The sequence below is a fragment of the Egretta garzetta genome, unplaced genomic scaffold, assembly GCF_000687185.1.
Source record: "Egretta garzetta isolate BGI_Z169 unplaced genomic scaffold, ASM68718v1 scaffold326, whole genome shotgun sequence".
Lineage (NCBI taxonomy): Eukaryota > Metazoa > Chordata > Aves > Pelecaniformes > Ardeidae > Egretta > Egretta garzetta.
In genome coordinates this window covers 1,139,112-1,153,073 of record NW_009260026.1, presented here as the reverse complement: position 1 = coordinate 1,153,073, position 13,962 = coordinate 1,139,112, and the positions used below count along the sequence as shown (strand labels likewise).

At 51.1% G+C, this 13,962-nt stretch overlaps 1 protein-coding gene across 1 annotated transcript in view; it reads left to right on the top strand.

Moving 5' to 3' along the window:
- LOC104128099 (TGF-beta receptor type-2-like) overlaps window positions 1-13,962 on the top strand; it is a 39,851-nt gene that overhangs the window by 17,671 nt on the left and 8,218 nt on the right. Inside the window, 3 exon segments of the mRNA XM_035896302.1 lie at window positions 6,782-6,932; window positions 10,715-10,916; window positions 13,710-13,962. The exon segment at window positions 13,710-13,962 is cut by the window's right edge and continues 54 nt beyond it. Coding sequence (XP_035752195.1) covers window positions 6,782-6,932; window positions 10,715-10,916; window positions 13,710-13,962 — 606 coding nt within the window.

Genomic DNA, 13,962 nt, shown 5'->3' with positions numbered 1-13,962 from the left:
CCCTGCCTGCTCTGCCCCCCTGCTTTGCTTCTAGTCCCAGGGGAGACCTGCTGCCACCTTCACCCACGCTGTGGTTAAATACCAACAGCAGCAAAGCTGGGGATGAAGGGGTTAATTCCTACAGGCTCAGCGCAAGCCAAGTCTGTAAGTGACTCCTATTGCTATTTCGAAAAGAGGCTGCCTGGAAAGGGAAAGGAGAAAAAAAAAAAAAAAAAAAGAGGTTTACTTTACAACCGTCATTATTTCATCTGCAGAGTTTATACAATGGAAAATAAAAGCCAGGGTACGCGAAGTCAAATCATTTCTGTTTCATTAATGGTATGGAAATCGTTTTGTTTTTATAGGGGAAAAACAAATGTGAACTTGATGTGTGTGCGTGCGCACACGCAACTCCCTTCATTGCAAAGGGCAGAGCAGTGAAATCCAGAAATAAAAAATGACTCAGAGGCCGTAGGATCTATGAGTCAGTGGAGCTGTTGTTGTTTTTAAATACGAGCGAGAGCACAATATGGCAAATAATTGCCCGTGCAGCCCACCCGTCGCAGGCGTCCCCTCCAGCCCCGCTGCCGCACGGGCGGTGGGCACCGGCCGGACCCCGCGCCAACACCCAGACCTCCGGGACAAACAAGGGCCTGGAGGGATGGAGCATGGATCATCCTGGCAGGAGCAGCTCTGGGGGAAAGAAAATGAAATCTGGAGCAGGAAACTTGAGAAGTCCTGGAGGGGAAGCGTCTTGCTGCCGGTGGAGAAGGGTCCCTGGTTAAAATTAGGTTACCTAATTTCAGTGCCTCGGACATGAGCAGGATGGGATGTCTCGGCGGATGGAGGAGACGAGCGGTTCCAAGGGCAGACGGAGGACCGTGGGGTCAGGTGTTCTCTCCCTGTCCTTGCCTGCAGGCCCAGACATCAATTGACCAAAATCAAAGAGAAACCACTCTGGCCAAATCCTCCCCACGAAGCACCAGCCATCCAGCTCACCCAGACGGTGCCAGCTTTCTTGGGGCACGACCCTGGGGTACCTCTGTGTGAAATGTCCCAGTCCCCCGAAAGCGGAGTCATTGCACCGACGCGTAGACAACCTGTAAAAGGTACCCAAGAAACACCGGAGATTACCAAAGCAGAAGGACGGACAATATTCTGCAGAACTTGCCTCTCCCTGGGGTGAAGTTAGATCATGATGTAATTTAAGCATCTGAAAGAGATTGGAGAAGTCTGCTGGTACGATCCATACCCAATTTACTTTGTAATGGGACTAAGCAGTATTTGCTAAACACTTAATTTAAAGGGATATTTTCACAAAGGAAAAATAAGTGGTGGAATAAGTCAGTTACCAGCCCGTTTGAAGAAGGTCCAAGCAAACCAGAAATGTATACTGCATGTCTTTCTGGCACCAGGAAACACCGATGTCTAACGCAATCAAAATCAGTCCCTTTTTATTCACCAGGAAACTTTACTGGCTCGTTCCTTGCTCCATACTGTACTCTGCCAAGTACAGTATTTATTATGCAGGACGATGTGGGACCACATACCTGAGGGCAGAGCTTGGTCCTCTGAACCCAATGCAGTGTGAGTACTGCTGGGTTTCCTGTGGGAGCTGGGGGCTTGTGCCTCGCAGGGGCAAAAAATGGGATAATAAGATTTTGCAGCTCCATTTGGTCTGCCCTACTTCTCCTACAACGATGAAGATACAGGGTTTGTAAAACACACGGACGGAGAACAGCGGCCCCGATACTAAAAACCTAGCAGCGGAAAGGAGCACCAGATCCAATCACTGGAGAATGGGACTGGGCTGGAGGAAGCCAAGCTCCATCCAAAATAAAAGTACAACAGCTTGAGGTCTAGTTCTGGGGAGATCCTGCAGCTCTGCGGGATGCCGCAGTGAGACTGGGTGCTTTCCAACAGATCGGATCTAGCTCAAGCCGGAGCTGACCGCGGGCAGTCTGGGACCTCTGTTACATAGGTGACGCTGGGCAACCGCAGCGGGGCCCTCTGACCCTGCATAGGATCTCCTGGAAAACAGGGACATAAGAATTACCCTGACGTAGCCCATCCATGGCACTGAGGGTTGCTTCGTGGAGGAAGCAGCTCGGGAATAACCTGCCAACGGAGAACACCAAGGTCCCAGTGTTCTCACATGGGTCAGCGAGAGAGCGGAGCCCATCAGCCCTGCTGTTGTTTTAATCTTAAAAACAAGTACCGTATATAATAGGGAAGGAATTTGTTTGTTCTCATAATAATTTTATGAGAGTCTCTGTTATTGTGTCATTAGCCATGGATGAAAGCCCAAGACAAAGCCTAATCCTGAACTCAGCGGCAGACAAGGGACTTTCCACCCAGGTGGAAAGCAGGTCCCAGCGCAGGCTGGGCTTCCATCAGGGCACCTACCCGGGGGTTTCCAGGAGCAACGTGGCTGCAGGGGTGAGATACAGCTGCTCCCCAATCCCACGTTTAAGCATGCTGCTGGTTAGAGAAAGCCGCACAGCTCGGCAGCTAATCTCCCAGGCCTCGGTCTCTGCGAGTGCAAAGCCTGGGGATTACAGGTTGACTGACCTGCATGGAAAAGACGATGCGGAGGGCTCCCAGGGCTGCTGCAGGAGCCACAAGCTGGGAAGCCCTCTGCAACTGCTGAGTTAGCATCAGCTCCACCCTGGGGTGCTTAGAAATACCCCCCCCCCTTTTCTGTGTATACCTCACTGTAAAGCATAAATTGGGTAAATTGCCCTTAAATTGTGAAAGGTCGCCTTCCACCCTGGGAGGGGGAGAGCTGGAGGGGTGCAAGTGCTTTAGTATCTCACACCAAGCGCTTTTCCTTAAGCCCATCTGGTGCTTAGCTGTCACAAGACAGCACACCAAAGAGAATATTTGAGAACTAAAGCCGCTCGTCCTGCCCTGCAGCAAAAGTGCATTGCATGCCATGCCACCGCTTTGGCTACCAAGCGCCTTCTCCTTCCCTGTAACGAATGCACCGCGCCTCCACCTCCGTGCACCCCAGGCTTGCTCCTCAGCGATTCACCCTCCTTGGGGACTGCAGTGTGCAGAAAGCTGGAGCCAAAGTTAGGTGGTGGGTGACCTACCTGCTTTCTGGGGCTGCATTGGTAGAGCCGAGCTAATTAGAGCCCTATTTATCCCACTGGGTTCTTACAGCTGCAGTCACCGTTGGCAGCTGAGCCCCTGGCAAGCGGGCAAAAAGCTCATCTGTTGGGAGCTGACTGCTTCCGTGGCTGCAGCGACGGGACTGGTATGACCTTCTCTTGGAGCGCTGTTTTAGATGACTCTTATGGGGGAAGAGGATGGGTTATTGACTGTGGCGGTGGTGCTTCAATGGGCCTTGCAGGTGGCCAAGCGGAGAGCGTGGATGCCCTGCGGGCAACAAGAGGCTGGAAGGCTGCCCCAACACGCAAGAAAAAATATCCCGATGTCCTTGGGTGGTGGTTTCACCCCTGCTGCTCTTGCAGGAGAGACTCAGGCGCTTTTGGTGTAGTTTTTCCTTTATTCCTCTACTTGAAAATCGTCTCGTATTCTCTCAGTAACCTTTCTGGCATCCCAGTTATAGATACCAGAAGAATTGATCCCGTTCTCATGCACAAGAGAACAAGCCTTCCTATTGATAGGAAGCCAAGCTCCCTGTGAGCCCACCTATCGATGACTTCAAACCATCTTTCCAACTGTCATTCCACAATAACTTTGACTAACTGTACTATTTATTGGCTCACATCACATCCTTATGGCTTCAATTTATTTTTGGAAAACTCAACTCACATTTAATTAGTTTATAGTTTGTTCCAAGTTTTGCTTATCCAGCTTTTTTTTTTTGTCCTTTTTTTTTTTTTTTTTGAAGTTTGTATTTTGATGTTTAGCATTTGCCTTGGCAACATCTGGAACCCCTTTATGGAAGTGTATTGTTACTTTTACTGCTTGTGCAGCTTTATTAAATCATCTGAGTATTAATATTGAAAGTGTTCATCTGGGTCTAATCAGGGCCAAGATGAGTGATGTGGCAGTTAAATTGTACCTACGAGCTAATGGTTCAAGGACACAAAGTCCTGAAGAAACTTGCAGTGGGCTTTGTGCTCTTCTTTTCAGCTTCCTAGGAGAAGGAGGAGGGGGAGGAAAAAAAAGAGATATTCCTGCCCTGACCTTTCTTGCAGAGCAGATAACAGAATCGCAGCCTGAGCTAGTTTAGAACAATTTGTCTCCAAAGAATTTTGTCCGGTTACCACTATATTTCTGGATCTTGTTTCCATATTTAACTCCTTCATCTGCCCTGGCTTCTCCACTCCGCAGCGCAAACGACTGCCAAGTCAAGATCCCCACCACGCGTGCCAGTACAAAACTGCCGGGGCTGACATTTTGCTCCAAGACCTCAAGCAAACCCTTGATATAAATAAGTAAATAACATACCCAGTGGGTATAAATACATAAATAACAAACCCCATCGCTCTTCTGCATCAGCAACATCTACAACCTGGATTTGTCCATTTGCTTCTCCTCCGCAGGGCCCCCAAATATCCGGGGCATGATGGTGCTGAGTCTGTGGTCCTGCACAAGCGTCCTGAGAGCACAGCACGAGCCAGGGCATGGATGGGTTGAGCTGAGGAGGTGAAAGCACAGATATGGGATTGACACCACCAGAGCACAGCCCTGGGCGCGGTGGGGCTGGGTTTGGGGGGGGGGGGTGGAGAAACCAATTTACCTTCAATTCTCTGTTCCCCTGTAATAACACTGATGGAGTTTGTAGAGTATGGCGGCTGTCGCTGTAGATCAAGAGCCTCATGCAAATGCTTCTTCCTCATCCACCCCCAAAACTCTTGTCTTCGAGAGTTTTGCCCAGGATCCTGCAAGTCCTGCCCTGGCAGAGCGAGGCAGGGCGGCGAGGGTGGCTCGAGCTGGCTGCAAGTGCTTCAGATCCCAGCTGAAGTCACGATTTCGGTTGCTAATCCTTGGATGGATGCGGGGTGTTGGGTCTGCCGAGGCCAACCACAAAATCCCCAGCTGCCCCAGCAAGGCCAGAGCAGCCCCATGGGTGGGGGGATGCTGCACAAGAGGTTGTGAGCAGCATCCTCACCCACTCCACTCACAGCTTCCCCACCGCCTCGCATGACACCATCCCTGCTGAGCTGCATTTTAAACCTCGCACGGGTCATTTAAACCAAAATTTCCTCCTTCCAGCTTTCAGATGCAACAGGCTTCTCTTCTGCAGCCAGGTTTCCCCTCTGCCGTTAACCTTGGCCCTACATACAAGGCCACTGGAGCTTGTAAATGGTTTATTTCTGGGGGGGAGCTTTCCAGCAGCTCTTTTATGGCTGTCTCGTGGAGGGGGGTCTGGGCTGGTGAGGGAAGCGGAGCAGGCATGCAAGATGCTGTCGGAGCCAACTGAGCGCCCTGAATTTGGGAAGCAGAGAAGTTAAACATCCCTTTTTGCTGTTGGGATGGCACATGCGTTAAAAAGGAAAGGGACCATAGGCTCGGCCATGGGCAGGTCACAGATGTGACCACCAAGAATGCAAGAGGTCCTGCAGGTTGCCCACAGGTGCCTGTGGATGTGCTCCAGCATCAGCAGGGCCTTGCTTGCAGGGGCTGAGGCTTTCCGAGCCACAGTTGGGGATTTTGCAGTTTGTTTCTTGTTCAAACTAACAGCTGGTGATGGAAAACCCCTGCAATGGCTGTGGCAGGAACACAGTGAGCCACAAGTGCCCTTTTCAGAGGGGCCAGGAGCACCCAGCGCTGCTGGGCGGCTCGGGGAAGCGGCAGCGGGAGAGGCACGGATGACCCACACCTTCAAAAAATCAGCTGCTGCAGTTCAGGTTCCAACCTGTATGCTCCTGAGTGTATTATTTAAGTAAAAATGTATAAATATCTATTTCTGTATAAGCCACTTAGTGTCTTTTTTATAAAATAAAGAAAGACGTTTAGCAGCCTTAAAACAGGAAGTTTAAATTTAGCTGGGATTTATCCCTTAACCGAGCCTAGTTCGTTCATCCTTTGTATAAAAATAGAGATAATTTTATGCCTGCGAGATAGGCGCAGAGCAGCTCCACATGGGCAGCAGCTATTCCGGCTGCTGTGGCCGGATCCGGGGCTCCAGGCGCAGGGGAGCAGCTCACGCTGGGCCGGGGCAGAGCGGGCAGCAGAGCTGGGGTGGGAACAGCCCTCTCGCGCCAGAGCTCGGAAGTCTCAGCCCATCACTTATTGCCAAAAACACAGATGCTCGGGGACAGGGTGGCAAACGCGTTCCCCAGCTTGGACTCGTTGAACGGGCAGAGGGAGGATGAGGAGGCAGCAGGAGAGGAGGAGGCTGCCCCAGCCTGGCCGTGCATCCCTCCCCAGCACCTCTCTCCCCTCAGGGAGGGGAATAAATAAAGTCTTCAGGCACACAGAGTCCCAGAGATGTCCCGTTTCAGACACTGTGTGCACTCAGGATGAAGGGAGATGCCACTCCGAGCCTAGGTTGTAGAGGAAGAAGTAAACTTCCCCTTGATGATAAACGACATGGGAAACACAGAGGGAACACGCCATTCTTTTTTTTGCAAGCCTCTCGTCTGGCAGGACCTCCCTCCACACCGCCAGCATCCCTCCATCTCCTCTAGGCTTTGGCATAATCCAAAGCACGTTTGACCAAGAAATGGAGCAAAATAAAAGCTATAAACAAATGCATGTAGAAATATGGACAACTCAGGCTCCTTCTCCAATGGTTGTGCGAATTGCTGAAAAAGGTGGTTATTTTTCCCCACTCTGGGCAAGCACAGCCACATTCACCCTCCACCACCTCTCTGCCCCACAGCCTGCAGTGCCAGCGCCCGCCGCAGCCTGAAGACCAACCTGTGCAAGTGGTGCGACTCCACGCTGCCGGCCTGCGAGGAGAAGGTGTGCTACAGCAACTGCAACCTCAACTCCTACTGCGAGGACCCCTACGAGATCTGCGTGGCCATATGGTAAGCGGCAATCCTCTTGACAAGGGGGGACACGGGAGGAAAAGGGTTCGCAGGCGGCAGCTGATGGGAATGCACGTGTATCTACCCCTGCACTTGAATTATTGTCCATTAAAATAATTCAGGACTTTCTCTTCCTCTCCCTTTGACTCCATGATAATCAAAATTACAATTAGCAGTAAAAAATTATGTGGTTTGCCCTATAATAAGTACCAGTTTATTTTCTAAATAAATTAAGCATTTAAGTGCCTGACACAAAGTGTGGCAGTTGCTGCGGGACATCTAAACCCCCATAAACCCCTGAATTTAGTATTACAGGCTGAACCCATTGGGCAACACCAGCAGCCCTGACCCCCAAATCCATGATGTCCTCCTGCATCAGGCTGGTGAAACCACGGTTCACATGCAGGAGCGCAGCCGGGGTCTGTCCCCATGGGGCACATGAACACCTGACCTGGCACCAAACTGGGGTTTAGCCCACTGGGTTTAACCCACCTCCTTCCCATCCCCTGGGAAAAGCCCTTTTCTGCTTCTCCTGGAGAGGCCTGGAAAGGAAACATAATCTTGCACTTCAGGCCAAGCATACGCCACATCATTTGCCCAGAAGAGTGCCTCCCCCAGCTTTTTCGGTCCCCATGAGCAAAACTAAAAAAAACATCCATCTGGGGTCTGCCCAGAGTGATTTTCTCCTCCTTCCCTTTTAATTTGGCTGCCAAAGTGAAAGCCAGCCAAGCACTTATCGCTAGGCTTTATCTCAACCTGCTAATTAGTGTGAATGCTGTATGCCCCGCTTTCAGTAGGAGTTTGCCTCAACATAATTGTTGCATTATGGACTTAAAAAAAACCCAAAACACAAAACCAACAAGAAACCCAAACAAAATCCACCCCCTGCCCCAAATTCTCCTACACACACATGGAGAAGCCACCTTAAATCCTGGGTAGGCAATCCAGCATCTCACTGGGTTTGCCCATTGACAGCCTACACATACAAGAAAAAGCAAGATGACCCCTGCAGCATAAATCCCCATGCCAGGAAAGCAATCCTATGGCATGGGATGGGGTTGCACCATATCAGATGGGGTAAGGCAGCTGCGGGGTCATGAATAACCTGCCAGCCCCACAGCCATCTCCCAGCATCTCCCACCCCATCCTAAGACCCATCCTGAGACTGAGATCCCTGCAGGCAGGGCTCACCTCCAAGCCAGCCTCGCTGGCCATTGCTCACTTGCAAGGGCATATTTGGATCATCTGGACTTGTCCTGCATGGGTACCACAGTCACAGCAGCAGCTTCAGCCCCACGGTCATGAGCAACGTGCTCATGTCCTCCAGTGTGCCCAGCCTGGGCAGCCCATGGAGGAGGGATCGCACCCTCCTGGGACTCTTCAGCTGGAAGTTCCTCTGATGAGTTACTTGGGAAACCCAAGAAGGCAGAGGGAACACTGAAGCCAAGGGATTCTCCATGCCCTGTACCAGGAAGAGGATGACAAATTTGGGTTCTTCCCCCTGCTTTTATTTCTGACTTCCCAACGGACCCCAAAGGCATCATGAAACCTCTCCATACTTTCACCCTTCCACTTTGCACCGCTAGGTCGGGAAGTGGAGGTGTCCCTGGAAAAATTGTTACCAGTTGTAATTTCCTTCAATGCTGCAACGCTCCCCACAGGAGAAGGGCTGCATCCCAGGTTGCGTTTCCCTGGTGGTGCTGGCAGGGCAGGAGCTGCCTGGCCCCAAGCTGCCCAGTGCGTCTCGTGTGCCGTGCCAGCAGCCTGCATTAGCTCTGTTCCAGCTTTCCAAGGGCAAGAGGCTCCATCATGACACCAACAGCTGTCTCCAAATCCCACCTCCAAGCTCCAGCTCCTTTCAGCTGCCACCATTTGCCACACAAAGGGACATAACCGAGTTCATGTTTGGCCATTCCTAAATCCATCTGGGCATCCCAGTTTTTGAGGATCTCCACTGTTTGCTCCCCAAACCTCTTTGCCCACCCAACCTGGTAAACAGTGGGTGGAGATAAAGCCATGGGTCTAACAAGGACGACTCCACCGCGCAGCAAAAGAAGGGAGCTCCCACGCACTGGGACACCGCTGTGCTGGACCTTCTTGCCAAGCTCCCTTCTGTTGAGCCAACACTGCTCAGATCCATTGGGAGAGCTGGAGTTTTCCAGCAAGACAAGCGCCCTGTGCTTGAGGAATCAGACGACAACCAGAGCTAAACCTACCCTTTTGCTCTGCATGTGACACATTTCCACGGCTTTAACGGGAGCCCGATGGAAGTGTTGCTGAGTAAAAAAAAACATGGCATGTGAGAAGGACCTAACGTGGCTACTGAGCACTGGTGGTTAAAAAAGCTCTAAGGACATCAGTGCTGTGGAGCTAGACCTGGTGCTACGAGCCACATCCAAGTGAGTAACTGGAGTTTCATGAATGAGACCTTTTGGTAATAAGCCCTGAAATATTTCACCTGTTCTCACTGCCCTTGCTGAACGCTTGTGCACAGCCAAGTGCGACACGGGCACTGGGATATTTGCATCCACTGGGATATTTTGCATCATCACTCCAGAAAGGGAAAAATCTCTTGGGAAGTCTTCACCCCCCCAGCTCCTGTCCCTCAGCAAGGGGGAGGGACATCTCAGTCTCCCCTAGCTGATATTATGGCACAGGGGTTGTTACATGGGGCTGAAGAAATACACAGCAATTAAAAAAAGAAAAAAAAAAAAAGCAGGTCTGTACTTTCTTTCTGAAACAAAGAACAAGTTCTCTAGAAATGCCAAGAAATTACACTTTTACCTCCCTCTTAATTACCTACAAGGAAATAAGGAAGAGATAGGGCTTATTTGCCATCGCACCCCTGGCTGTGCCGAGCCTCAGACCTGGTGAGGAGTGGGACATCACCGGCTGACACAGCAGGTTTCACCCATAGCTGCTTGGTGCCTGAAGCCATGGTATAAACGCAGACACGGACCCATGGTCTGGGAGTCGTATCACCTTCACGTTATAATTTGGCAGCTCCAAAGGTCAAGTAATTTCTAGAAATAGCCCCAACCAGCGGCTGAAGGGCTCTGCTCCTGCAGGTCACCGGAGGCAGGAGCAAATGGTTCTGCAAGGACAGGGAGCAACAACCAGCAATTAGCCCAGAGAGAGCCCGGGGACGAGATGGCGCTTATGGGCTCCACCTGCACACATAGGTTGAGAGGAGCAGGAGGGAAGCACGAGCCAAGCGGTCGCTGGTGAGCAGGCATTTCAGCCCCTCACATCCCCCACCTCTCCCCTGTATTTGGGCAGGGGAGACCCCCAGCCCCTCCCGAGGCAGAGATATTATGACTTGTATTGCAGCAGAGGTGATGGACGAGGTGGGACCCTCGTTTTGGAGGGTTACCTTAGGACCATACAGGCCCCAGACCTGCTGGCCTAGCAGCTGGTATTGGTGAAGGAGGGATTTTGCCCCAGACATCACGCAAGACACTCAGCCGTAGGGTTGGCACTACCCGATCCAAAGCGTGATTATAAACTGGTGAACTATCTACTGGAAACAAGAGAAGTCTCTGGCTCACATCCTGCTATTGGCACGTGCTAAACATTTCTCTTTTCACCATTTAGAAGAAATGAAGGGCTTATAATAAAGCCCCTCCAAAGCACATATAATTAGAATTACACCAGAGCCGCTGCAAACAAGTCTTACACGGCTTAAAAACAATGATCTTAAAACCAAGTTTAAGATGACAGGCAAGTGACACAAAGGCTGAGCCGCTAGACTAATGTTTTGTCGGTTCGTTTGGCACACGCAGGAGGCAGGACAACGAGAGCATCAGGATCAGCACGCTCTGCCACAACCCCCACCGCCCCATCGAAAACCTCATGGTCCCCAACTACAACACCTCGCGCTGCATCATGACCCATCAGCCCAGCGAGGACGGGATCATCTACATCTGCGGCTGCGTGGACGAGCAGGAGTGCAACGATAAACTGATCTTCGAAAACCACACCAATGGTGAGTACTTTTGTTAATGTTATTTATGGGGGGAGAAGCACCCAACGCTAATGAGATATTTCCAACAGAGTAGGAGATGCAATGCATCTTCTTTGACCTCCCTATATAAAAGTTTGTACCCCGTTACCGAGCCCAGTATTTTGTCTGTAGCTAAACCATCCCTCCCAGAAATGCCTCCAGCCTTGGTCTGGAAACATCGGGCGATGGAAAATCCACCGTATCTCTCGGTAGGCTGTGCCCTTCAGCGTAGGGCGAATCAACCGGGGAACCCAGCAGCTGATGTAACCCAGCATGAGTCAACGCTCTAAAAGCTTTAAATAAATTGCACCGGAGCAAATCCTGCCCCGGCACACCCACGGGAACAGCTGGCGTCCGCCATGGCTGCCTCCCAAAAAGGTGGTGGTGCTGGGGCGCGGGGCTGGGCACATGGCGGTGCCTCCCTTGCCGCTCTCCTGGGGATTTCCACAGCGGCATTTCCCCCCGGGCAGGGACAGCCAGAGCCACCCCGGTGCTGTACACGTACATGAGCGCAGCTTGGCACACTTGTGGAAGCTTCTGCAGATGGCTGGAGGTCCAACAGGAGCTGTAAATCCAAAGGAGGGAAAACTAAGAAGCAGCTCAGTTTTGTATGTCAGGAGGGTCATATACTTTGGAAACACCTCCAGCTAGATCCCAAGCCTTTGGGGGCTTGTCCAAACCTCCCTAACTCCAAATAGACCAGGTTTATCCAAGTGCCCATCAAGAATCTGACCCATAACAAAAGCAAAGCGAAACCCCTCTGATTTTCCATAATTACAGAGCAACCAAATGCTGAAAACGAGCCCAAGCATAACCTGCAAGTCAGCAGCATAGCTTCTCCCGCAACTCAAGGAAAAAAAGAAAAAAAAAAATAAAATCACATAAAATGCAAATTCTCTGAACAAACAAGCCACTTTTAACGAAGGCAAACAATGCTAAATTTGGCAGTTCCTTGCTGCTTGCCATGCCAAACGTAACAGGTACACACACTTCTAGCGAGAGATAGTCAAATCCCAAAGCCGATGCTGGGATATATAATTTCACACAAAAAATGACAACTGGCTCATTGGAAATGCCACCCCCACCGAAGGCTTCCACCAACAGCCTCCCCCTGCCAGCCGGCACGGAAAGTGCTGAAACTCAGAGCGAGCGCCGTGCGGGCCTTAAGCAATTATTGTCCCTTTGATTTGCTTTGTGGGACCAGCTTGGAAAGCCCCAGACTCTGAGACCCCATCGTTTACATCCTTTTCTTCTGCATTAAGGGATCATTTGCATTTTAAGTATTAACTTAACGGTCATCTTCAATGGGCTGAGCAGAGAAATACCTAATGCAGCTGAACACTTCTCTGGCAGCTGAAGCAAGCAGGTTTTTTTTTTTCCCATTTCTTGATTTCTTAAGCCACGGAGGCATCATTTCCTAAAGCCGTGCAAGCGGGACCCCAGTGGACACCTTGGGGAGATGCTGGGTAGAGTTGAGCACGCAGAGTCCTCTCCACCCCCGCGCCGGCTGAGCCTGACCCTGGAGGTCCATCTCCCCTCAGCAGGGATGGAAAGACCCACGCAGCGATGCTCGACAAGGCGTGGGTTTATGGACCTGCAGTTATCGCCAGAGCAGCTACATTTGCTCTCTTTGGAAGGGGTCTAAGCCGAGCTGGAACTCTTCCCTATCAAAGGGGTTGCGTCAGGAAGGGGCATCCTCACGAAGGAATTGAACTTCCCCTCTCCAGGACTCATGCATGCAGCTCCCTTAAAAATATCTTCTCGCTCTTCAGGGTTTCAGAGATGGGATCTTACGCATCGGGTAAATCCATTAAAGCAGTAGGTGATATCCAGGCCTCACGCTTTCCAAAATAAACATATTCCTGAGTTAGTTATTGATTTATATCAGTTTAGGTTGATCTTGTGGTTTGAACCTGATGCCTATTTTAGAAACGCTTTCACAGCCTTGCAGAAATTAGCTGCAGCACATTTTTTGAAATTTGCCAAGGAAAATAGCTAAATGCTCTGTTTTTCCAGAACCTGAATTATGATCTGCACACACTGAGGTCAAGCAGCGAGAGTTTTGCTTATGGAATGATTCTTATCCCTCTTCCCCTGGGTTATTATACTTGGCAGAAAAACCTCTGAGTAAGATTTTACTTGAATATCTCTACTGAAGTCAGCATGTTTATTCCAGGAATCGCGAACATCAAAGCATCAGACAATTATATGTTGTGCGAGGGTTAGGGCTTTTTTGTGTGCTCCCCCCTCCCCGATGATCCAAAGGCTGAGAGGGGTTTAAAAGGAATAAAACAAAAGCAGCCATGCCTGCTCCGTTGACGGGGGTCGTGGTTGTAACGCGGCAAGGAAGGAGATGCCAACACTGGCAGACAACACTGGGAGGACGTTTCTTTCTGCTAGTGTTGTGCCAAGCATCCCGGTGCTCCCCTGGGCTCAGTGGTCCCGCACGTTGCCCACCCTCCTGGCTCTCCCTGTGCCGCAGGGATCCAGCAAAGCCCCAGCCCCACAGAGATTCACTCCCTTCAAGCATTGCCTCAGCTTTATCACTGTTGTTCCCACCCCAGCTCCCCTCACTGTGAGCCCAAGCTGCGTTTGGAGCCGCTGAAGGGTGGCCGAGCCATTTGGGTAGCAGGGGTGGGGTCTCACACAACGCACCACCCAGCCCAATTAGCACAGGCTGGTGTCCTGAACCCCCACTTGATAAATGGAGCTAACTTTGAAACCCAAACCGAGCAGCTCCCTTAATAACTCCCTGCATCTGGGTTCTTTGCTGGGATGGGATTCGTGTGCAGCGTGCATTGCGGCCCTGCAAAGGGCTGTGCTTCATTAACGGCTTCACATATTTTCCTCCTCCGCGTGATGAAAACGAGCTGTTGCAGAGCCGCGGCGGCAGCGCCCTCGCCTTTGCTTTCCTCCCCGCAGGCTACTCCATGCTGCAGAGCACAGAGTTCACCCCGGTGGCCGCCATCAGCCTCCTGCCCCCGCTGCTGGTGGCGGTGATGATCACGGTGACGTTTTACCTCTGCC